Genomic DNA, 26719 nt, shown 5'->3' on the forward strand with positions numbered 1-26719 from the left:
GTCAGTACTGGTCAAAAGATTGGACACACCTACTAATTCAAGGGTTTTTCTTTATTTTTACTATTTTCTACAATGTAGGATAATTGTGAATACATCAAAACTATGAAATAACACATGGAATCATGTAGTAACCAAAAAAGTGTTAAACAAATCAAAATATATATTATATTTGAGATTCTTCAAAGTAGCCACCTTTTGCCTTGATAGCGTTGCAAACATGGCATTCTCTCAACCAGCTTCATGAGGTTGTCACCTGGAATGCTTTAAATTAACAGGTGTGCCTTCTTAAAAGTTAAATTGTGGAATTTCTTTCCTTCTTAATGCATTTGAGCCAATCAGTTGTGTTGTGACAAGGTAGGGTGGTATACAGAATATAGCCCTATTTGGTAAAAGACCAAGCCCATATTATGACAAGAACAGCTCAAATAAGCAAAGAGAAATGACAGTCCATCATTGCTTTAAGACATGAAGGTCAGTCAATACAGAAAATGTCAAGAACTTTGAACGTTTCTTCAAATGCAATTGAAAAAAACATCAAGTGCTATGATGAAATTGGCTCTCATGAGGACTGCCAGAGGAATGTAAGACCCATCGTTACCTCTGCTGCAGAGGATACATTCATTAGAGTTACCAGCCTCAGAAATTGCAGCCCAAATCAATGCTTCACAGAGTTCAAGTAACAGACACATCTCAACATCAACTGTTCAGAGGAGACTGTGTGAATCAGGCCCTCATGGTCGAATTGCTGCAAAGAAACCACGACAATAAGAAGAGACTAGCTTGGGCCAAGAAACACGAGCAATGGACATTAGACCGGTTGAAATTTGTCCTTTGGTCAGGAGTCCAAATTGGAGATTTTTGGTTCCAACCACCATGTCTTTGTGAGACGAGGTGCTGGTGAACAGACTATCTCCGCATGTGTATTTCCCACCGTAAAGCATGGAGGAGGAGGTGTTATGGCGTGGGGGTGCTTTTCTGGTGACACTGTCTGTGATTTATTTTGAATTCAAGGCACACTTAACTAGCATGGCTACCACAGCATTCTGCAGCAATATGCCATCCCATCTGGCTTGGGCTTAGTGGGACTATCATTTGTTTTTCAACCGGACAATGACCCAACACACCTCTAGGCTGTGTAAAAGCTATTTTACCAAGAAGGATAATGATGGAGTGCTGCATGAGGTGACCTGACCTCTACAATCCCCCGACCTCAACCCAATTGAGATGTTTTGGGATGAGTCGGACCGCAGAGTGAAGGAAAAGCAGCCAGCATATGTGGGAACTCCTTCAAGACTGTTGGAAAAGCATTCCAGGTGAAGCTGGTTGAGAGAATGCCAAGAGTGTCCAAAGCTGTCATCAAGGCTATTTGAAGAATCTCAAATATAAAATATATTTTTATTTGTTTAACACTTTTTTGGTTACTACATGATTCCATATGTATTATTTCATAGTGTTGATGTCTTCACTATTATTCTACAATGTAGAAAATAGTAAAAAGAAAAGAAAAACCCTTGAATGAGTAGGTGTTCTAAAACTTTTGACCAGTAGTGTATGTAAATGTGACATGGCCGTTTTCAATTTTTAATAAATGTGGAAAAAAATCTAAACCTATTTTTGCTTTGTGATTATGGGGTATTGTGTGTAGATTGATGAGCGAAAAAAACGATATGTTGGTGTGACCCTGGATACCCATGAATTTAAAAAAAAATTGTGCCGTTTGGTTCATATAAGAAATATTAAGTATATTTAAAACCAAATACTTTAGACTTTTACTCAAGTAGTATTTTACACGTTGACTTTCACTTTTACTTGAATAATTTCCTATCAGGGAACATTACCTTTACTCAAGTATGACAATTGGGTACCTGTTCCACCACTGCCTATGCTTTTCATACCTGATAGTCAATAGTGATGATCTGAAAAGGGTTAATTTGGACAAATGATGGGAAGGAATGCCATAAACTACATTTGGGAGGAGTCCCACGTCTTCGAGTTGTGCCTGACACGTGAAACTTTTACTTGTGCTCTAGACTCAGAAAATAAACTGTAGATCAGACTATTTTTAGAGCGGTACTCTATGAGGACATCAGAGGGGGCTCGAGGAAATGGTCGAGGAATAAGTCACTGCGCAACAATGAGTCTGAACACAATTTCGAAGTGATAAATGTAGGGAAGTAGCTTTTACAATCCACAACTTGGTAGTTTACAATTAGTTCGAAACGCAGTGGCCACTGGAAACGTTTCTGCGCAGCGCAATGGCTGCCCAGTGCGACTCTTTGAGCGGATACTTGCAACAGTCCGACCAGGGCTCGAACAGCGAGCGCAGTACCGACTCCCCGGTCGCCGGCTCCGAGGATGACTTGAGCGGACCCCATGCCTTACCAGACCCGGAGTGGACGGAGGAGAGATTTCGAGTGGACCGCAAGAAACTGGAAATCATGTTATTAGGTAGGCCTAAAGAAAAATCACAGGCATATGGTGCTCTGTGTTGCTACATTTGAAAACTTTGACTACATTTTAAAACATTCCTTTGTTATGGAAATGGGAACTATGCCAACTGTATGCTTCCAAAAACAAATTTTCCCACTTCATATGGTATTTGCAGTTTTTTCCCCATGAACATTATTTGTCTATATTTCGTGTCTACCTTGTCCGGGAATGTGTAGGCCTGATGTTACTTTGTCGCTCGTTTACTTATTTTTGATGTCTTCGGAGACTGTCCGGTTCCAAGAATTTTGGCCATAATTTGAAACATTTCTTTGTAGTTTCTTTTGATCACCGAAAGCAAATGACACATTGTGGTTCCCTCTGCTCGGTTGGTATTGAGATGTAATCAATGGCATGTATTTTTCTAGAATGGGCATCGTCTTCTATAGAAAGTTGCCTCAATATTACATTAATTAAAACAAACGTTAGACACGGTACAATTGTTTATGCAAAACTAGTCATTCAATTCTGACTGAAGTCTCGGTCACCTCACCTGCATCTATAATGTTTGTGCCATGGTCAGCAGTTGAGAATCATGAACACGACTCGACCAATAGGAGTCGCTATGAGCACGTGTTATGGTCATCGCTGAAGTTTTACGTTCTGATACCTCAATAGCTGAAAACACTTCTATCGATGAAACCAAACCAACCTGAAAATATTTCCTGGTCATTGGTAACCTATAACGATGCAAAAGCCCACGTTGTTTATGGTTATTTAACCTAATTCAAAGTGTTTAAGAATACTATTTTGTCAATATCTCATGTAGTCTGTATGTGCAGTACTGTACAAACCTATAGTCAATGATCTGTCTGAGATACAAAGCGTATTTGCACCCACTGTTTTCCAGATGGTGATAAAGTTGTATTCCCATTCGTAGCTACTCCAGCACAATCTCTGTCACCGTCATGTCTTTGAACAGTTGAACGACTGACATAAGTCCCTTGGAATGTAAAGGGTGAGATTCTCATCAGTTATTGCAAAACGCATCTTGTAGAAGAAGAAACCAGCGTTATGTAACTGAAGACTATCAATCCCACAGGAAGACTGTGAGTTGCCATCAGCTGGAGAAACAGCCCAACAAGGCCATACAGGGAACATTAACAACAGGAGATAATGAACCCAATGAAAACAACCCATGGAAGCTGAGATATCATGCAAAACAATGGGTTTCCTATTCAGCTTGACACAAGACAACCCATGTCTTTGTCTCTCTTGACGCTTCTTTCTCATCCTGTTGGATATCTACTCAGTGGGCTACAGATTGATCTACTCTCCCTTGATAATCTTTCCTTTCATTACAGTACTATTTTGATTATAATAAGTTGACCTCTGATGAATGTTGTTCCGAACTTCTCCTCTGTGTATGCCCAGGATAATCCAGATCTGTGTGGGTGGACATTATTATAAAAATGCCTGTTTAATTGGAGCACATTTATCAAACCTGCTCTGTAGTTCTGTGTTTTGAAGTTGAAGAAAAAACTGTTATAGGTTTTCTGTCTGTCTTTCTCTCTCTTTCACCCACACTTCCAGCTCCTCGTGGTTGTGGCCCCGTTGCTGCTGTGCTACTCTACAGTCCTTAAAGCTCCATGTCATCCCTTCCTTTTCCAGGAAAACAACTTAACCAGAGGCTGTCCCTAAACTGAAGTCTTCTGCACATACTGTGTGTGTGTGTGTGTGTGTGTGTGTGTGTGTGTGTGTGTGTGTGTGTGTGTGTGTGTGTGTGTGTGTGTGTGTGTGTGTGTGTGTGTGTGTGTGTGTGTGTGTGTGTGTGTGTGTGTGTGTGTGATGTGTGTACTGTATCCCCTGTATCCCCTACCTCAGGTTGCGCGTGTGTGGCAGTGACCATCTCTTTAACATGTTGTTTTCTAGTAGTTTCTATGATCATGGCAGGATGTCTCCATGTTAACATTCAGCCAGTGGCATGAAGTGAATATTACTATTTGTTTTGTCTGTGGTCAGTCTTTGGCCTTTCTCAATTGGGCAAAAGTCTGTTCTCTCCTTGAGTCCTCCGTGACCCGGTAAACCTATAAGTGGTGGCCATGAAGGAGAGTGTCTATTCGTTAATAGAGGAACAGAGGAGTTTGCTCCTCTCCCTCAATTGCCTCTTCCGGGGGAAGATGCTCAGGTGTATCCTACCATGGATGCGTTTTGAAACAACTTGTTTTCTCAGATGAGAAATGCATGCACACATTTAATAAAAGGGTATGTTTATCATTTTATCTATAAAATGTCTAGCTCAACTAGCTCAAAATTCTATACCACTTTACACAGGTACTTGGAGATTCCAGTTCTTTAAACGTCATTAGCCTAATGACATTCTAGTGGAGAAGGATAGTCCAATTTCATACAAGTGCATTTATTTCCACATTTCCTTTCTTCGCCTCCTCGATTTACCTTTTACCTTTTTCAAAAGGATGTGAGGAGAGGAGGGAGTATATGTCATGCGGAATTAAGGAAATCCAATTGAGATTCAATTGAATTGAACCCTTATTTTACCAGGTAGGTTGCCTGAGAACACATTCTCAGTTATAGCAATGACCTGGCGAATAGTTACAAGGGAGCGGAGGGGGATGAATAAGCCAATTGGAAGATTCTCTCAGTGGTTCAGAGTGAGTGATCGTGCAACCTCAACCATGAAACAGCATTAGACTTTTTAAAAAAATGGACTTTCTCTATTCTCGAAGAGTTGAAGGACGTACTCTATCCCATAGGGCTTGCAGACATATTTTTTAAAACATTCCGTCTTCATCAGTAGTAAGAGCATCCTTGGGTGGTTGTTTTTTTTAATGCATAATTAACCAATATACTGTATATTTAACTCCAAGCCTGTTTAGGATGCTTTTATTGGTCATTGCGTGTTACCGTCAGCGCTGTAAAATCTGTTTTCATTGGAGGAGAGGGCTTTGTTGATGTGGGACTCGGTGTCCTGAAGTGGACACAGCCCAGAGTTTGGCCTATAGTTAAATCATTGTGTGGGAACTTCAGTATATTTTCACTCCAGGTTTTATCAGCTGTGACGGTATCTCTGGCCTCCAATGCTTGGAAACTTGTGTAACCTGCATTATGCAAAAGGGAAAGGTCCTGCATGAAGCCTGGCTAATGTTAAAAGGTGGTTCAAATAACATCTCCCATCTCAACTTCTACTATTGAGAAGTTTTGGAAGACTTCATTTAGAGTGAAAAAACACCTGTTAGGAATGTGTGTAAGCTTTCATTTAGTGAAGTAATGAGTCCTATCTGAATAGCCAAATGTAGGCCTCCTCTTGGCTTGCATTGCAGTGTGACTTCTTTCCAAGCCTCCCTATAAAATCCATTAAGCCTGTATCCGGATGGTGTTGAAATATACAGTATGACAGATGAGCATCTCTTTCCCATGCACAGTTGAAGTCGGAAGTTTACATACACTTAGGTTGGAGTCATTAAAACTCGTTTTTCAACCACTCCACAAAATATTGTTTTGGCAAGTCGGTTAGGACATTACTTTGTGCATGACACAAGTCATTTTCCAACAATTGTTTACAGACAGAATATTTCACTTATAATTCACAGTATCACCATTCCAGTGGGTCAGAAGTTTACATGCACTAAGTTGACTGTGCCTTTAAACAGCTTGGAAAATAACAGAAAATTATGTCATGGCTTTAGAAGCTTCTGATAGGCTAATTGACATAATTTGAGTCAATTGGAGGTGTACCTGTGGATGTATTTCAAAGCCTACCTTCAATCTCAGTGTCTCTTCACTTGACATCATGGGAAAATTAAAAGAAATCAGCCAAGACCTCAGAATTATTTTTGTAGACCTCCACAAGTCTGTTTCATCCTTGGGAGCAATTCCCAATGCCTGAAGGTACCCTGTTCAAGTATAAACACCATGGGACCACGCAGCCATCATACCGCTCAGGAAGGAGATGTGTTCTGTCTCCGAGAGATGAATGTACTTTTCTGCGAAAAGTCAATCCCAGAACAACAGCAAAGGACCTTGTGAAGATGCTGGAGGAAACGGGTACAAAAGTATCTGTATCCACAGTAAAACAAGTCCTATATCGACATAACCTGAAAGGCCGCTCAGCAAGGAAGAAGCCACTGCTCCAAAACCGCCATAAAAAAGCCATGCTGCGGTTTGCAACTGCCCATGGGGACAAAGATTGTACTTTTTGGAGAAATGTCCTCTGGTCTAATGAAACAAAAATAGAACTGTTTGGCCATAATGACCATCGCTATGTTTGGAGGAAATAGGGGGAGGCTTGCAAGCCAAGGAGCACCATCCCAACCGTGAAGGACGGGGGGGGCATCATCATGTTGTGGGGGTGCTTTGCTGCAGGAGGGACTGGTGCACTTCACAGAATAGATGGCATCATGAGGGTGGAAAATGATGTGGATTTTTTTTAAGCAACATCTCAAGACCGTTGAAGTTAAAGCTTGGTCGCAAATGGGTCTTCCAAATGGACAATGGTCCCAAGTACACTTCCAAAGTTGTGGCAAAATGGCTTAAGGACAACAAAGTCAAGGTATTGGAGTGGCCATCACAAAGCCCTGACCTCAATCCTATAGAACATTTGTGGGCAGAACTGAAAAAGCATTTGCGAGCAAGTAGGCCTACAAACCTGACACAGTTACACCAGCTCTGTCAGGAGGAATGGGCCAAAATTCACCCAACTTATTGTGGGAAGCTTGTGGAAGGCTACCTGAAACGTTTGACCCAAGTTAAACCATTTATAGGCAATTCTGCAAAATACTAATTGAGTGTATGCAAACTTCTGACCCACTGAGAATGCGATGAAAGAAATGAATGCTGAAATAAATAATTCCCTCTACTATTATTCTGACATTTCACATTCTTAAAATAAAGTGGTGATTCTAACTGACCGAAGACAGGGCATTTTTACTAGGGTTAAATGTCAGGAATTGTGAAAATGTAGTTTAAATGTATTTGGCTAAGGTGTACTGTATGTAAACTTCCGACTTCAACTGTATGTCAATATTCGCCAACACTCACACAGATCTGTTCTATCGGTCAAAGGTCTGTTTTTACTATCGGACACATTATCTCCTATAACGTGTACTATAAGTGGGGCTGAGGATACAATGGCTTTTACAGTGTCCTCTGTTTTGTCTGTTTCCCCTGCCGTTTGTTTTTGAGGCTTTGAGCTGAAGAACGTGTGTAAGATTTGAAGTTTGAGGAGAAAAGGGTTGTTGTCTGAGAGAAACACAGTGGGTACATTAGAAACGTCATGATGACTCCACCGTACATCACCACATTAGAAGGTTATATCCACTAACACTCACTTTGTTTAGCACAGTTCCTTTCTGGAGCAATATGGAAATAATGAGCTGAATAGAAATGGTACTACAAGCCCCCCGTGCATTGCCTCCGTTGCAGATTATCACAAGTTGTTTTGGTGCCCTACTTCTAAATTAAATGACATGGTCAAATTGAAATATCTTGAATTGGCAGTCAATGGATAACCAGTTTAAAAATATATATATATATATTTAACCAGGTAGGCTAGTTGAGAACAAGTTCTCATTTGCAACTGCGACCTGGCCAAGATAAAGCATAGCAGTGTGAACAGACAACACAGAGTTACACAGAGTAAACAATTAACAAGTCAATAACACAGTAGAAAAAAGGGGAGTCTATATACAATGTGTGCAAAAGGCATGAGGAGGTAGGCGAATAATTACAATATTGCAGATTAACACTGGAGTGATAAATGATCAGATGATCATGTACAGGTAGAGATATTGGTGTGCAAAAGAGCAGAAAAGTAAATAAATAAAAAACTGTGGGGATGAGGTAGGTGAAAATGGGTGGGCTATTTACCAATAGATTATGTACAGCTGCAGCGATCGGTTAGCTGCTCAGATAGCTGATGTTTGAAGTTGGTGAGGGAGATAAAAGTCTCCAACTTCAGCGATTTTTTTTTTGCAATTCGTTCCAGTCACAGGCAGCAGAGTACTGGAACGAAAGGCGGCCGAATGAGGTGTTGGCTTTAGGGATGATCAGTGAGATACACCTGCTGGAGCGCGTGCTACGGATGGGTGTTGCCATCGTGACCAGTGAACTGAGATAAGGCGGAGCTTTACCTAGCATGGCCTTGTAGATGACCTGGAGCCAGTGGGTCTGGCGACGAGTATGTAGCGAGGGCCAGCCGACTAGAGCATACAAGTCGCAGTGGTGGGTAGTATAAGGTGCTTTAGTGACAAAACTAATGGCACTGTGATAAACTGCATCCAGTTTGCTGAGTAGAGTGTTGGAAGCAATTTTGTAGATGACATCGCCAAAGTCGAGGATCGGTAGGATAGTCAGTTTTACTAGGGTAAGCTTGGCAGCGTGAGTGAAGGAGGCTTTGTTGCGGAATAGAAAGCCGACTCTTGATTTGATTTTCGATTGGAGATGTTTGATATGGGTTTTGAAGGAGAGTTTGCAGTCTAGCCAGACACCTAGGTACTTATAGGTGTCCACATATTCAAGGTCGGAACCATCCAGTGTGGTGATGCTAGTCGGGCATGCGGGTGCAGGCAGCGATCGGTTGAAAAGCATGCATTTGGTTTTACTAGCGTTTTAAGAGCAGTTGGAGGCCACGGAAGGAGTGTTGTATGGCATTGAAGCTTGTTTGGAGGTTAGATAGCACAGTGTCCAATGATGGGCCGAAAGTATATAGAATGGTGTCGTCTGCGTAGAGGTGGATTAGGGAATCGCCCGCAGCAAGAGCAACATCATTGATATATACAGAGAAAAGAGTCGGCCCGAGAATTGAACCCTGTGGCACTCCCATAGAGACTGCCAGAGGACCGGACAGCATGCCCTCCGATTTGACACACTGAACTCTGTCTGCAAAGTAATTGGTGAACCAGGCAAGGCAGTCATCCGAAAAACCGAGGCTATTGACAGAGTCGAGTTAATGATTTTAAGTCTGTAAATGTTTGCAAAAATCTCTCAGTAACTGTCTGCATACCTCAAGTTCTTGTGCGTTGTTGGTGCAGGAGGAAAGCTTGAATGAAGTGGAAACTTCTTTATGATCCTCTGGTCACATAAAAAATATAATTTTAATGAGATTGGTAGTTTATTAACTAAAGTGTGGGAAAACATTTCCTCTTAGTCATATATTCCAAATCAAATGTGTGTGAATATGTCCATGTATGTGTAGTTTCCATAGTTACAAGCAAGGTAAACATGTGTTTTGGAGACTCTCTCAACTGGCCATTGTTTATTGGGGTTACCTTTTTCCTAACAACATTTTATTGTTAATTTGAAGTTAAGTGAAATCTTTGTATAGACTTCTGGTGGCCTACAGTATAGACTATATGTTAGTTAACTAACTACACCCCCCCGTAATTAAATTAATAATTTTCTTCATTGAAACATTTTGTTTCCCTCCCCTAAACCTCTACCTGACAATTATTGGGTAGCTGTATCTTGGCCTTGAGGTGTAAAAACGCTCTTCGAAAACAAATGATAAACGTGCAGATTTGCTGCTACCTTGTAGCCTACAGGTTTACTTCAGTATTCTCATGCATCCTAAACAAACGGCATTTGTTAACCGTACAATGTCACCAAGTAGGCTATGCCTTGCAACATTATACACTCTGTCCCCCAGTAGGGATGGAACTGAGTACATTGAAGGCAATGTAAAACTGATCCTGGATGGAAAGAAGCACAAACTGGGTCGAAAAGCAGAAAAAGGGTCTTCTCTCTGCGGCACGTCCACATTCTGTCCTGAAATAGTGTATGGGTATAGGCCCCTATCCTCGTCTTCCTCCTGGGTGCTGAGTAAGAGCTTCAGACAGGAAGTGAGTGTTGTGTGGGGGAATGTGCTGCAGCCACCACTCTCTACTGTAGGAGAACACAGGACTGTTTCAACCTCCAGAACCACATACTGTTAGACCTTGAAAGGGTTCATATCCACAGTCCATAGTCATACTATTAAACTAATGGGCTGTTTTAAGTGGTGTTTACTGAGGGCATTACAGTGACTCATCATGAGGGAGCTCAAAGTATGTCAAGTATGTGGTGTAAACCTGAATAAACTTTGGTATAATGTTACTCAAATGTTTTTTTCAATTGGAGCTTTAACATCACTCTATACTCTGCTCCTCAACATCATGGCAAGCAGACATTATGCCAATACAGTATGTGATAAAGTGTTTGTGCCTTTTGTATACTGTAGCTCCCCTCTCTGTATACTGTAGCTCCCCCTCTGTATACTGTAGCTCCCCTCTCTGTATACTGTAGCTCCCCTCTATGTATACTGTAGCTCCCCTCTCTGTATACTGTAGCTCCCCTCTCTGTATACTGTAGCTCCCCTCTATGTATACTGTAGCTCCCCTCTCTGTATACTGTAGCTCCCCTCTCTGTATACTGTAGCTCCCCTCTCTGTATACTGTAGCTCCCCTCTATGTATACTGTAGCTCCCTCTCTGTATACTGTAGCTCCCCTCTCTGTATACTGTAGCTCCCCTCTCTGTATACTGTAGCTCCCCTCTCTGTATACTGTAGCTCCCCTCTCTGTATACTGTAGCTCCTCTCTCTGTATACTGTAGCTCCCCTCTCTGTATACTGTAGCTCCCCTCTCTGTATACTGTAGCTCCCCTCTCTGTATACTGTAGCTCCCCTCTATGTATACTGTAGCTCCTCTCTCTGTATACTGCAGCTCCCTCTCTGTATACTGTAGCTCCCTCTCTGTATACTGTAGCTCCCTCTCTGTATACTGTAGCTCCCCTCTCTGTATACTGTAGCTCCCTCTATGTATCCTCTAGCTCCCTCTCTGTATACTGTAGCTCCCCTCTCTGTATACTGTAGCTCCCTCTCTGTATACTGTAGCTCCCCTCTATGTATCCTCTAGCTCCCTCTCTGTATACTGTAGCTCCCTCTCTGTATACTGTAGCTCCCCTCTGTATACTGTAGCTCCCCTCTCTGTATACTGTAGCTCCCCTCTCTGTATACTGTAGCTCCCTCTATGTATACTGTAGCTCCCCCTCTGTATACTGTAGCTCCCTCTCTGTATACTGTAGCTCCTCTCTGTATACTGTAGCTCCCCTCTCTGTATACTGTAGCTCCCTCTCTGTATACTGTAGCTCCCTCTCTGTATACTGTAGCTCCCTCTCTGTATACTGTAGCTCCCTCTCTGTATACTGTAGCTCCCCTCTATGTATCCTCTAGCTCCCTCTCTGTATACTGTAGCTCCCCTCTCTGTATACTGTAGCTCCCTCTCTGTATACTGTAGCTCCCCTCTATGTATACTGTAGCTCCCCTCTCTGTATACTGTAGCTCCCTCTCTGTATACTGTAGCTCCCCTCTCTGTATACTGTAGCTCCCCTCTCTGTATCTGTATACTGTAGCTCCCTCTCTGTATACTGTAGCTCCCCTCTCTGTATACTGTAGCTCCCCTCTGTATACTGTAGCTCCCCTCTCTGTATCCTCTAGCTCCCTCTCTGTATACTGTAGCTCCCCTCTCTGTATACTGTAGCTCCCCTCTCTGTATACTGTAGCTCCCTCTCTGTATACTGTAGCTCCCTCTATGTATACTGTAGCTCCCCTCTATGTATACTGTAGCTCCTCTCTCTGTATACTGTAGCTCCCCTCTGTATACTGTAGCTCCCTCTCTGTATACTGTAGCTCCCCTCTCTGTATACTGTAGCTCCCTCTATGTATACTGTAGCTCCCCTCTATGTATACTGTAGCTCCCTCTCTGTATACTGTAGCTCTCCACTGTATCCTCTAGCTCTCCTCTCTGTATACTGTAGCTCCCTCTATCCTCTAGCTCTCCTCTCTGTATCATCTAGCTCTCCTCTCTGTATACTGTAGCTCTCCTCTCTGTATACTGTAGCTCTCCTCTCTGTATACTGTAGCTCCCCTCTCTGTATACTGTAGCTCCCTCTCTGTATCCTCTAGCTCCCCTCTCTGTATACTGTAGCTCCCTCTGTATCCTCTAGCTCTCCTCTCTGTATCATCTAGCTCTCCTCTCTGTATCCTCTAGCTCCCCTCTATGTATACTGTAGCTCCCTCTATGTATACTGTAGCTCCCCTCTATGTATACTGTAGCTCCTCTCTCTGTATACTGTAGCTCCCCTCTCTGTATACTGTAGCTCCCCTCTCTGTATACTGTAGCTCTCCACTGTATCCTCTAGCTCTCCTCTCTGTATACTGTAGCTCCCCTCTCTGTATCCTCTAGCTCTCCTCTCTGTATCATCTAGCTCTCCTCTCTGTATACTGTAGCTCTCCTCTCTGTATACTGTAGCTCCCCTCTCTGTATACTGTAGCTCCCCTCTCTGTATACTGTAGCTCCCCTCTCTGTATCCTGTAGCTCTCCTCTCTGTATACTGTAGCTCCCCTCTGTATCCTCTAGCTCTCCTCTCTGTATCATCTAGCTCTCCTCTCTGTATACTGTAGCTCTCCTCTCTGTATACTGTAGCTCTCCTCTCTGTATACTGTAGCTCCCTCTCTGTATACTGTAGCTCCCCTCTCTGTATCCTCTAGCTCCCTCTCTGTATCCTCTAGCTCCCTCTCTGTATCCTCTAGCTCCCCTCTCTGTATACTGTAGCTCTCCTCTCTGTATACTGTAGCTCTCCTCTCTGTATACTGTAGCTCTCCTCTCTGTATACTGTAGCTCTCCTCTCTGTATACTGTAGCTCCCCTCTCTGTATACTGTAGCTTCCCTCTCTGTATACTGTAGCTCCCTGTCTGTATACTGTAGCTCCCCTCTATGTATACTGTAGCTCCCTCTATGTATACTGTAGCTCCTCTCTCTGTATACTGTAGCTCTCCACTGTATCCTCTAGCTCTCCTCTCTGTATACTGTAGCTCCCCTCTATCCTCTAGCTCTCCTCTCTGTATCATCTAGCTCTCCTCTCTGTATACTGTAGCTCTCCTCTCTGTATACTGTAGCTCTCCTCTCTGTATACTGTAGCTCTCCTCTCTGTATACTGTAGCTCCCCTCTCTGTATACTGTAGCTCCCTCTCTGTATCCTCTAGCTCCCTCTCTGTATACTGTAGCTCCCCTCTGTATCCTCTAGCTCTCCTCTCTGTATCATCTAGCTCTCCTCTCTGTATCATCTAGCTCTCCTCTCTGTATCCTCTAGCTCCCCGCTATGTATACTGTAGCTCCCCTCTATGTATACTGTAGCTCCTCTCTCTGTATACTGTAGCTCCCTCTCTGTATACTGTAGCTCCCCTCTCTGTATACTGTAGCTCTCCACTGTATCCTCTAGCTCTCCTCTCTGTATACTGTAGCTCCCTCTGTATCCTCTAGCTCTCCTGTCTGTATCATCTAGCTCTCCTCTCTGTATACTGTAGCTCTCCTCTCTGTATACTGTAGCTCTCCTCTCTGTATACTGTAGCTCCCTCTCTGTATACTGTAGCTCCCCTCTCTGTATCCTCTAGCTCCCTCTCTGTATACTGTAGCTCCCTCTGTATCCTCTAGCTCTCCTCTGTATCATCTAGCTCTCCTCTCTGTATACTGTAGCTCTCCTCTCTGTATACTGTAGCTCTCCTCTCTGTATACTGTAGCTCCCCTCTCTGTATACTGTAGCTCCCCTCTCTGTATCCTGTAGCTCTCCTCTCTGTATCCTGTAGCTCTCCTCTCTGTATACTGTAGCTCTCCTCTCTGTATACTGTAGCTCTCCTCTCTGTATACTGTAGCTCTCCTCTCTGTATACTGTAGCTCTCCTCTCTGTATACTGTAGCTCTCCTCTCTGTATACTGTAGCTCTCCTCTCTGTATACTGTAGCTCCCCTCTCTGTATACTGTAGCTCCCCTCTGTATCCTCTAGCTTTCCCCTCTGTATCCTCTAGCTCTCCTCTCTGTATACTGTAGCTCCCCTCTCTGTATACTGTAGCTCCCCTCTCTGTATACTGTAGCTCCCCTCTGTATCCTCTAGCTTTCCCCTCTGTATCCTCTAGCTCTCCTCTCGGTATACTGTCGCTCCCCTCTGTATCCTCTAGCTCTCCTTTCTGTATCCTCTAGCTCCCCTCTGTATCCTCTAGCTCCCCTCTGTATCCTCTAGCTCCCCTCTCTGTATACTGTAGCTCTCCACTGTATCCTCTAGCTCTCCACTCTGTATCCTCTAGATCTCCACTCTGTATCCTCTAGCTCTCCACTTTGTATTCTCTAGCTCTCCACTCTGTATCCTCTAGCTCTCCACTCTGTATCCTCTAGCTCTCCTCTCTGTATCCTCTAGCTCCCCTCTCTGTATACTGTAGCTCTCCACTGTATCCTCTAGCTCTCCCCTCTGTATCCTCTAGCTCTCCACTCTGTATCCTCTAGCTCTCCACTCTGTATCCTCTAGCTCTCCACTCTGTATCCTCTAGCTCTCCTCTCTGTATCCTCTAGCTCTCCACTCTGTATCCTCTAGCTCTCCTCTCTGTATCCTCTAGCTCTCCACTCTGTATCCTCTAGCTCTCCACTCTGTATCCTCTAGCTCTCCACTCTGTATCCTCTAGCTCTCCACTCTGTATCCTCTAGCTCTCCGCTCTGTATCCTCTAGCTCTCCGCTCTGTATCCTCTAGCTCTCCTCTCTGTATCCTCTAGCTCTCCACTCTGTATCCTCTAGCTCTCCACTCTGTATCCTCTAGCTCTCCTCTCTGTATCCTCTAGCTCTCCTCTCTGTATCCTCTAGCTCTCCTCTCTGTATCCTCTAGCTCTCCTCTCTATCCTCTAGCTCTCCACTCTGTATCCTCTAGCTCTCCTCTCTGTATCCTCTAGCTCTCCACTCTGTATCCTCTAGCTCTCCTCTCTGTATCCTCTCGCTCTCCTCTCTGTATCCTCTCGCTCTCCTCTCTGTATCCTCTCGCTCTCCTCTCTGTATACTGAAGCTCCCCTCTCTGTATACTGTAGCTCCCCTCTCTGTATACTGTAGCTCCCCTCTGTATACTGTAGCTCCCCACTCTGTATCCTCTCGCTCTCCTCTCTGTATACTGTAGCTCTCCTCTCTGTATCCTCTAGCTCTCCACTCTGTATCCTCTAGCTCTCCACTCTGTATCCTCTAGCTCCCCACTCTGTATCCTCTAGCTCTCCACTCTGTATCCTCTAGCTCTCCTCTCTGTATACTGTAGCTCCCCTCTCTGTATACTGAAGCTCCCCTCTCTTCCAACCTTTTCTGAAACATCCTGATACAATTTAACAATTATATTGAACTTTGCTTACACATTGAATTCCTTTATCCCATGCATGATGAAGTGTTCAGGAGCTCTAATATAATTGAGGTATTTTCTTGTGGAAAAACCTGCATGTCATTACTCGAAATAAAACCTGGAATCATGTTTCAACGGTCCGACTTGACTCGGGCTCTCTGACCCATTTCTCTGCTTCTGAAACTGTGAAATTAATATATATTATTTTTAATAATATTTTTTTACTTCACCTAGAGCTCTTTTTCTTCTGCACCTTTAAAGTGTAGATTTACATTCTGGCTGGTTTGCGGCTGCTATAATTGTACTTTTTTTGAACTACCACTCTCTCCCCTTTGAGTGCTGTGTTTATCTTAAAAGAACCTCGCTTCGTGGTTAGTTGTTCTTTCACTTCATTCAACATTTAGTACAATCTGCTTTTTCTCCACATGCCCTGATTGGAGAGAATGCTCTTGGTTGGTGGACCTGGTCCTGGCTGTTGCTAGAATATTCTTCAATGGGATCAAGGAAAAAGGAAAGAAAGGGAACAGAAACATCATGTTTAGTTTGATGGAGTTGGCTGGACGCTGGTCATTTCAAAAAGGCCCCAATTTAGTTACTTTGTTGATTTGGCTGTGTCTGTGTGGACTGTGGATGCCGTTCGTCAAAGTCATCAAGGAATGAATTCCCACACATTCAGATAACAAACAAAAAAAAAAGTGTAGATGAAAGCTGGTTATTTATGTGAGTGAATTTGGTATATGAATTCTACTGTCGGCTATTAGCTGTGTTTAGGGTACTGTCTCCGTCTGTTTTAGTGAAACCGACTTCTCCAGCCCCTCTGGAGTAGGTTCTTACGCTACATACCAGGTACAAGGGGAATACTTAGGTTGTGAAATGTTTCTGGCAAGTTTGCAACAACTCACCCCCAATTCACCAATGGGGGGAGACGGGTAGACGCCCACAATGTGATAAAGCATCATTCCTGCACCTCATTCTAATGCCTCTACTTAGCAATTAAACCAACAGACTGACTCAGTGGTTGTAAATTAGTTTGTCTGGGTCTCCTATTTGTTTGTTATTTGACTTGTATTTTTAGTTAGAAAAAGGACCAATTTGTTAAGTGTGTTTTATACTTATTAACTGTTTATGTGGTATGTCTTAAACTGTCTAGTGTTTTATGGATTGTGAGTTGTGTAAGCTTTCTGTATCATATTTTATTTTCTAGGGCCATATCCACAAATCATCTCAACAGTTGGAGTGCTGTTCTAGGATCAGTTTAGCCTTTTAGATCATAATGAGTAAGATGGTATGGACAGATCCTAGAATAGCATTCCTACCCTGAGGCGCTTTGTGAATACGGGCCCAGTACTGGCAGTCTGTCAACTCCACTGCAACATTACACATCTGGGAGTTTGTTTATTCATTTATTATTTCACAGTTGCCTGGCAACTGCACATGCCTTCTTCTCCTGTGAAAGAAGTCATTCGGAGACGACAGCAGCCTGTGTTCTGGACAGGAACACAAGAATAAGGGTTGTTTGAGCTGTTGCCTTTCTTACAGCTGTTGCCTTTCTTACAAAGTGCATAAGTGATTACGAATTTAAGAGGTCCCACAACAGCAGACGAAATAACAAATATGCATGGCTTAAAAGAAATTGGCATGGCCATGGATATAATGTTTTTTCTCTGAGCCTCTCCAACATTTGGCCAGCAGCAGTGACCGGAGGTTGTTGACAACTTGTTTGGCTGTAGCTACTACTTCCTGGGTCCTTCCGTCCTTACTGATTTAGATACGATTATGTGGATAGTGCGGGAGTCGAGAGCTACTCAGGAACTGAAGTTTAGTGAATGGATGCTAACCTGTGTGATGGTTTGCCAGAGGACCACATAGAGGAAGACTCAATAGTGCTCTGTCCATATCTGTTTTCTCAAGTGCTGCCAGCAACTTGTCTGTTGAAAGGTGATATACTGGATGGAAACATCACAGCTTTCATCCTGCTCATTTAGAGTTGATTTATTTAAACAGGCTTGTCAATGAAAAATAATGTTTTTGGCAGAAATCGTTAGTGTTAAACACATCCTTCTGTTTATCGTCTAAACATTCCAGTGGTCCTCTCTTATAGAGCTAGATCAATCTTAATGCCGCCCACTGTCATACCATTTCTCAGAGAGATTGATGGGGATGGCAAGATTCAAGAGGCGTAGTATTGCGTGCTGCACAGTTCTAAATGGTGAATGATTTCACCAAACTTGTCTTAAGCAATAACTCAAGTGGTGCGTGCGCGGTTTGGGCATGCATGCAGATGGTGTGTGTGTGTTTTTTAAAGACTCCCCCGTGTGTACTGTCATTTCCATGTTGAATCAGCTGAGATGTGCTGACGCTCATAGTGTTCTGCTTGAGAGCATCTGGTGGGTGGAGAAACATGGTAAGAACATCCTGCTCTCGCTATATTCCACTCCATTCTATCTGGGAGTGGTAGTAGTTCATTCAGACTTGTCCTAAGGGGCTATTTCACACAGCTGGTCGAAGGACTTAAAGCCAGCTCACTTTCACAAGTACATGCAAGAGTGTTTGGACAGACATTTTGGAAACCTGAAATTTGGACAGCGGTTCAAAACAAAAACAATTTGGCTACAGCTTTAGGCAGTTCCACCTCGGTCTTTATATGCTGACAGTGATTTCCTTGTCTCTGTGATATATTGTCTGTTGGTAATTTAACCACATAAGCATTTATCTTGTATTAATTTACAACGGTCCTTCTCTTTTCTCGTTTTAAACCAGTGATTACTGGTTACCGTTTTAAACCAGTGATTACTGGTCAGAGTATATTTTCCTGTTTGTGTCAGAGCAAAGATAGTTTTGTGTTCTGCTTTAGTTCTAATGTCCATAAACATACTGTGAGTACCAAAGCCTTGCTCTAGAGTCTACACCCCAATGTCCTAAGAGCTCTGTGCTTAAGTCACTCTGTTACTGCTGCCCCACCAGGATTTGTCTCGCCAGGTATTGTGATTTAGATGGTGCCTTTGGGTTTTCCTCACTTTTCATGCTCCAAAAAACTCCAACCATCATCCTTAGATTTGTTTGTGCTTTTTTTGTACATAATAAGGTTCTAGACATCAGAAGAGCGATTAATCACCTCGAACTGGACAAGGATTTGTTTTTCTTTAATGAGTCGTACGCAAAGGATATACTGCTCATCCCGGACCAGGCCCAAATCTTGGTCATTCGCATGCAGAGGAGACGCTGTTGCAGAGGTCGTAAAGCCAGATGCCTGGCAAGACTGTCGCTGAGTGGATAATTGGCCTTTACCCTCCGTTCTGCAGTGTGATCTCTAATATTAAGGAAGTCTTGAGGTTTTGCCCACCTGAGTTAGAATACTTCATCATAAGTTGTAGACCACACTATCTAACGAGAGAGTTTTAATCTATATTCTTCGTAGCTGTCTATCACAGGAAGTGGTCCGATGAAGCGTATGCTAAGCTATAGAACTTTTTCGCTAGCACAGACTGGAATATGTTCCGGTATTCATCCAATGGCATTGAGGAGTATACCACATTGGCTTTATTAATAAGTGCATCGATGACGTCATACCCACAGTGACTGTACGCACAGTACATATCCCAACCACTAGCCATGGATTGCAGACAACATCCGCAATGAGCTAAAGGCTAAAGCTTCCGCTTTCAAGGAGCAGGACACTAATTCGGACGCTTATAAGAAATCCCACTACACCCTCGGACAAACCATTAAACACGCAAAGCATCAATACGGGACTAAGATTGAATCCTACTACATTGACTCTGACTCTCATCCATATTGGCAGGGCGTGCAAACTATCACTGATTACAAAGGGAAATCAATCCGTGAGCTGCCCAGTGACTTAAGCCAACCAGACAAGCGAAATGCCTTCTATGCTCACTTCGAGACAAGCAACACTGAACTATGCATGAGAGCACCAGCTGTTCTGGACGACTGTGTGATAACTTTCTCCATAGTCGATAATGAGTAAGACCTTTAACAACTTTAACATTCACAAGGCCGAAGGGCCAAACGGATTACCAGGACAGGTACTCAGAGCATGCTCTAACTAGCTGGCAAGTGACTTCACTGACATTTTCAACCTCTCCCTGACCCAGTCTGCAATACCTACATGTTTCAATCAGACCCCCATAGTCCCTGTGCCCAAGAATTCCAAGGGAACCTGCCTAAATTACTACTGCCCCATAGCACTTGCATCTGTTGCCATGAAATGCTTGGAAAGGCTGGTCATGGCTCACATCAACACCATCATCCCAGAAACCCTGGACCCATTCCAATTTGCCTACCACCCCTACAGATGACACAATCTCTATTGCAGTCCACACTATCTTTTCCCACCGGGACAAAAGGAACACCTGCATAAGAATGCTGTTCATTGACTACAGCTCAACGTTCAACACCATAGCTTAGTGATGCGCTTGGAGGGCACTAAGGACCCTGGGACTGAACACCTCCCTCTGCAACTGGAGGTGAGGGTAGGCAACAGCACATCCACCATGCTGACCCTCAACAGAGGCGCCCCTCTGGGTTGCGTGCTCAGTTCCCTCCTGTAATCCCTGTTCACCCACTACTGCGTGGCCACGCACGACTCCAACACCATCATTAAGTTTGCAGAGAACATGACTGTGGTAGGCCGATGGACGATGAGACAGCCTACAGGGAGGAGGTCAGACACCTCGCAGTGAGGTGCCAGGACATCAACCTCTCCCTCAATGTGAGCAAGACAAAGGAGCTGATCGTGGACTATAGGAAAAGGAGGGCCAAACTGGCCCCCCTTAATGTTGATGTGACTGAAGTGGAGCGGGTTGAGAATTTCAAGGTCCTTGGTGTCCACATCACTAACGAACTATCATGGTCCAAACATACCAAGACAGTTGTGAAGAGGGCACGACAGTACCTTTTCCCCTTCAGGAGACTGAAAAGATTTGGCAAGGGTCCCCAGATCCTCAAAATTCTACAGCTGCACCATTAAGAGGATCCTGATTGGTTGCATTACCGCCTGGTATGGCAACTGCTCGGCATCTGACCGTATGGCGCTACAGAGGATAATTTGTTTTTGATTTCATCGTATGTCAAATGAGGCCATCATTCTACAGCTCCAACACTATTTACTTGTTTTGGAGGGTAAGAGGAATGTAATCATCTCTCGCTCTGTACACATAATCAAATCCCATTTTATTGATCACATACACATGGTTAGCAGATGTTATTGCGAATGTAGCGAATTGCTTATGCTTCTAGATCCGACAGTGCAGCAGTATCTAACAGGTATAGAATAGATAGTGCAGTATATACAAATGAGATAAGTAATGTGAGATATGAAAACATTCTTAAAGTGGCATTATTAAAGTGACAGGTGTTCCATTTATTGAAGTGGCCAATGATATCAAGTCTGTAGGTAGGCAGCTGTTTTTCAATCTCTCTGTCCCAGCTTTGATGCACCTGTACTGACCTCGCCTTCTGGATAGAAGTGGGGTGAACAGGCAGTGGTGGTTATTGTCCTTGATTATCTTTTTTGTCTTCCTGTGACATCGGGTGTTGTAGGTGTCCTGAAGGGCAGGTAGTTTGCCCCTGGTGATGCCTTGTGTAGACCACCCTCTGGAGAGCCCTGCAGTTGTGGGCGGTGCAGTTGCCGTACCAGGTGGTGATACAGCCAACAGGATGCTCTCGATTCTGCACCTGTAAAAGTTTGTGAGGGTTTTCGGTGACAAGACACATTTTTGCAGCCTCCTGAGTTTGAAGAGGCGCAGTTGCACCTTCTTCACCACACTGTCCGTGTGCGTGGACCATTTCAGTTTGTCTTTGATAGGTACACCAAGGAACTTAAAATGTTCCACATTCTCCACTGCTGTCCCGTCGATGTGGATAGGGGGGTGCTCCCTTTGCTGTTTCCTCAAGTCCACGATCATCTCTTTTGTTTTGCTGACATTGGGTGAGAGGGTATTTTCCTGACACCACACTCCGAGGGCCTTCACCTCCTCCCTGTAGGCTGTCTCGTCGTTGTTGGTAATCAAGCCTACCACAGTTGCGTCGTCTGCAAACTTGATGATTGTGTTCGTGGCGTGCATGGCTTTGCAGTCGTGGGTGAACAGGAAGTACAGGAGAGGGTTGAGAACGCATCCTTGTGGGGCCACAGTGTTGAGGATCAGTGGATTGGAGATGTTGCTTCCTACCTTCACCAGCTGGGGGTGGCCCGTCAGGAAGACCAAGACCCAGTTGCACAGGGCAGGGTCAAGACTAGAGGTCGACCGATTATGATTTTTCAATGCCGATACCGATTAATCGGCTGATTTTTATTTTATTTATTTGTAATAATGACAATTACAACAATACTGAATGACCACTTATTTTAACTTAATATAATGCATCAATAAAAATCCATTTAGCCTCAAATAAATAATGAAACATGTTCAATTTGGTTTAAATAATGCAAAAACAAAGTGTTGGAGAAGTAAAAGTGCAATATGTGCCATGTAAAAAAGCTAACGTTTGAGTTCCTTGCTCAGAACATGAGAATATATGAAAGTTGGTGGTTCCTTTTAACATGAGACTTCAATATTCCAAGGTAAGAGGTTTTAGGTTGTAGTTAATATAGTATTTATAGGACTATTTCTCTCTATACCATTTGTATTTCATATACCTTTGACTATTGGTTGTTCTTATAGGCACTATAAGAAGTGTAACAGTATAGCTTCCATCCCTCTCCTCGTCCCTATCTGGGCTCGAACCAGGAACACATCGACAACAGCCATACTCGAAGCAGCGTTACCCATCGCTCCACAAAAGCCGCGGCCCTTGCAGAGCAAGGGGAATAACTCCTCCAAGTCTCAGAGCGTGTGACGTTTGAAACGCTATTAGCACACACCCAACTAACTAGCTAGCCATTTCACATCGGTTACACCAGCCATTAGGCAGATAGGCTTGAAGTCATAAACAGCTCTGTGCTTGCGAAGAGCTGCTGGCAAAACGCACAAAAGTGCTGTTTGAATGAATGCTTACGAGGCTGCTGCTGCCTCCCATCGCTCAGTCAGACTGCTCTATCAAATCATAGACTTAGTTAATAACATAATAACATAATAACACACAGAAATACGAGCCTTTGGTCATTAATATGGTCGAATCCGGAAAGTATCATTTCGAAAACAAAACGTTTATTATTTCAGTGAAATACGGAACCGTTCGGTATTTTATCTAACGGGTGGCATCCCTAAGTCTAAATATTCTTGTTACATTGCACAACCTTCAATGTTATGTCATATGTCATATGTAAAATTCTGGCAAATTAGTTCGCAATGAGCCAGGCTGCCCAAACTGTTGCATATACCCTGACTCTGCAATGAACGCAAGAGACATTACACAATTTCACCTGGTTAATATTGCCTGGTAACCTGGATTTATTTTAGCTAAATATGCAGATTTAAAAAAAAAAAAAACTTCTGTGTATTGATTTTAAGAAAGGCATTGGTGTTTATGGTTAGGTACAGTCGTCCAACGATTGTGCTTTTTTCGCAAATGCACTTTTGTTAAATCATCCCCCAGCATTGCATTGATATGCAACACAGGACACGCTAGATAAACAAGTAATATCAACCATGTGTAGTTATAACTAGTGATTATGATTGAATATTTTTTATAAGTTTAATGCTAGCTAGCAACTTACCTTGGCTTCTACTGCATTCACGTAACAGGCAGGCTCCTCGTGGAGTGCAATGAGAGGCAGGTGGTTAGAGCTTTGGACTAGTTAACTGTACGGTCGCAAGATTGGATCCCCGAGCTGACAAGGTGAAAATCTGTCGTTCTGCCCCTGAACAAGGCAGTTAACCCACCGTTCCTAGGCCATCATTGAAAGTAAGAATGTGTTCTTAACTGACTTGCCTAGTTAAATAAAGGTAATAAATAAAACAAATTATAATTTTTTTTTTAAATCGGCAAAATCGGCACCCAAAAATACCGATTTCCGATTATGAAAACTCGAAATCGGCCCCAATTAATCGGCCATTCCGATTAATTGGTCGGCCTATAGTCAAGACCCAGGGACTCAAGCTTAATGATGAGTTTGGAGGGTACTATGGTGTTGAATGCTGAGCTATAGTCAATGAACAGAATTCTTACATAGGTATTCCTCTTGTCCAGATGGGATAGGGCAGTGTGATGGCGATTGCATCGTCTGTGGACCTATTGGGGCGGTAAGCAAATTGAAGTGGGTGTAGGGTGGAGGTGATATGATCCTTGACTAGTCTCTCAAAGCACTTCATGATGACGGAAGTGAGTGCTATGGGGCGATAGTCATTTATTTCAGTTACTTTCAGTACCTTAGTTTTCTTGGGAACAGGAACAATGGCCATCTTGAAGCACGTGGGGACAGCAGACTGGGATAGGGATTGATTGAATATGTCAGTAATACACCAGCCAGCTGGTCTCCTCCGCATGTTCTGAGGATATGGCTAGGGATGCCATCTGGGCCGGCAGCTTTGCGAGGGTTAACACGTTTAAATATTTCACTCACTTCGGCCACGGAGAAGGAGAGCCCACAGTCTTTGCTAGCGGGCCGTGTCGGTGGCACTGTATTGTCCTCAAAGCGCGCAAAAATGTTTAGTTTGTCTGGAAGCAAAACGTTGATGTCTGCGACGGGACTGGTTTTCTTTTTGTAATCCGTGATTGTCTGTAGACCCTGTCACATACTGTACGTCTTGTGTGTGAGCTGTTGAATTGCGACTCCACTTTGTCTCTATACTGATACTTTGCTTGTTTGATTTCCTTATGGAGGGAATAGCTACACTGTTTGTATTCGGCCATATTCCCAGTTGCCTTGCCATGATTAAATGCGGTGGTATGTGATTTGCTGCCATCGCGTATGCTGCCATCAATCCACGGTTTCTGGTCAGGGAAGGTTTTAATATTCACAGTGGGTACAACATCTCTTATACACTTCTTTATGAACTCGCTCACCGAGTCAGCATATACGTCAATGTTGTTCTCTGAGGCTACCCGGAACCTATTTCAGTCCACGTGATCGAAGCAATCTTGAAGTGTGGAATCCGATTGGATAGACCTAAGCACTGGTGCTTCCTGTTTTAGTTTCTGCCTATAGTAGGGGAGCACCAAGATGGAGTCATGGTCAGAGTTGCCAAAAGTGGGGTGGGGGAGGACCTTGTATGCATCACAGAATTTAGAGTAGCAATGGTCGAGCTTGTTACTTCCTCGTGTACTGCAATCAATATGCTGATAGAATTTAGGTAGCCTTGTTCTTAAATTAGCTTTGTTAAAATCCCCAGCTACAATAAATGCATCCTCAAGATATATGGTTTTCAGTTTGCATGAAGTCCAGTGAAGTTTCTTGATGGCCGTCTTGGTATCCGATTGCGGGGGGATATACGCGGCTGTGACAATAACCAAGGAGAGTTCTCTTGGGAGATAATACGGTCGGCATTTGATTGTGGGGAATTCTAGGTCAGGTGAACAAAAGGACTTGAGTTCCTATATGTTGTTACAATTACACCATGAGTCGTTAATCATGAAACATAAATCCCCGCCCTTCTTCTTACCGGAGAGATGTTTATTCCTATTGGTGCGATGCACTAAAAATCCCATTGGCTGTACTGACTCCCGACAGCATGTCCCAAGCTAGCCATGTTTCCGTGAAACGGAGTATGTTATATAATCCCAGATATCTCGTTGGAAAGCAACCCTTGCCCTGATTTCGTAGACTTTGTTAACTAGGGACTGGACATTAGCGAGTAATATATTTAGAAGTGATGGGTGTTGTGCGCGCATCCGAAGCATCACTAGAAGACCGCTCCGGCACTCTCTCGTCCGGCGACGTTGTTTTGGGTCGGCTTCTGGAATCAGTTCAAATTCCCTGGGAGATGCAGACAACAGATCCGCTTTGGAAAATTATTCCTGGTCGTAGTGCTGGTTGTGCTGTTAAGTTGACGTCTCTCTGATATCCGATAGTTCTTCCCGGCTGTATCTAATAACACTTAAGGTTTTCTGGGCTAACAATGTAAGAAATAATACATCAAAAAACTAAATACTGCACAGTTTCCTAAGGACTAGAAGCGAAGCTGCCATCTCTATCGGCGCCATCTTGTCTCGTAACCAGGCTAAATGCATCTGTCCAGGCTGCATCCTCCATACTGCTTCCAGGAGCTGTTTTATAGTGACAGGATGGATGCCTTGGTTAAGATTAGGTGAAGTGTATATAGTATCTAAGTTTTGAACTAATGGGTGTGTGGGTTTGATTCATTAGATCCTATTTGATGGTTTTTGGGAAATGGCAACATAGATTACTACTCATAAATTGACTTCATATTTTGTTCCATATTTCACAAACACCCCAGACATATTGTTTGCAACATCCCGTTTGTTCTCCGAGGTCTCAATTTTGAAACCCATAGATTCCTCCTCCTTTCTTGCCTGCTGCAGTACATAGTGGTGCCAATGTTAATATGAAACTCATGAGATGTTCTATTATTATGTAACGCGCTGGCATATAATGATAAAATATTACTTTATGCTGTCACAAGTATGCCATAACAGATCAGCATATCCAAGGTTGTCAAGACGGCTAACGCCAATCTAAAACAACTGATTTAGGCAGCTCTGACATGTAAGACTCAGCTGAAGTACTGATGTTCTCCACCCCCATAACAAACCCCAGAGGTTCACGGGGCGCCCACCCGTCACTCCCCTGGTTCTCCCACGGCATGTCTTCATGCCATGCATCTGCTGACAGGATGTTTTTCACTCCTTGCATAGCCCTCATGTCCTCTTCTACAGATGTTTGCTAAAGCAGGAAAATCATCCTGCAGCAACAGGGATTGGGGATTATAATTAATGGACATTTTTGTTGGGGAAAATCAAGTCTGAAATGATAAACTTCAGAAGCCTTTTTAAACCGCAAATATACTACATGTTTTACATTTTCTGCATTGCAGAAAAGTTTTTCTGCGACAGGGTGGTCAAATTTAAAAAAAGATTAAGATCCTACATCTGTACACCACTGTCTCCACTCATACTGGGGCGGCAGGTAGCCTAGTGATTAGAATGTTGGGCCAGTAACCGAAAGGTTGCTATATTCGA

At 43.4% G+C, this 26719-nt stretch overlaps 1 protein-coding gene across 8 annotated transcripts in view; it reads left to right on the top strand.

Annotated features, from left to right (window-relative positions):
• Positions 1-1968: 1968 nt before the first annotated feature.
• Positions 1969-26719, top strand: part of LOC118369412 (protein bicaudal C homolog 1-like) — a 77070-nt gene continuing 52319 nt past the window's right edge. For 3 of the 8 annotated variants that reach the window (XM_052498645.1, XM_052498646.1, XM_052498647.1), the window contains exon 1: positions 1969-2448. In XM_052498645.1, coding sequence (XP_052354605.1) covers positions 2256-2448 — 193 coding nt within the window. In that variant the 5' untranslated portion in view covers positions 1969-2255. The remainder of the gene's footprint in view (positions 2449-26719) is intronic. The other 5 variants (XM_052498640.1, XM_052498643.1, XM_052498641.1 and 2 more) reach the window with 2 other exon arrangements.

Source organism: Oncorhynchus keta, chromosome 36 (assembly GCF_023373465.1).
Source record: "Oncorhynchus keta strain PuntledgeMale-10-30-2019 chromosome 36, Oket_V2, whole genome shotgun sequence".
Lineage (NCBI taxonomy): Eukaryota > Metazoa > Chordata > Actinopteri > Salmoniformes > Salmonidae > Oncorhynchus > Oncorhynchus keta.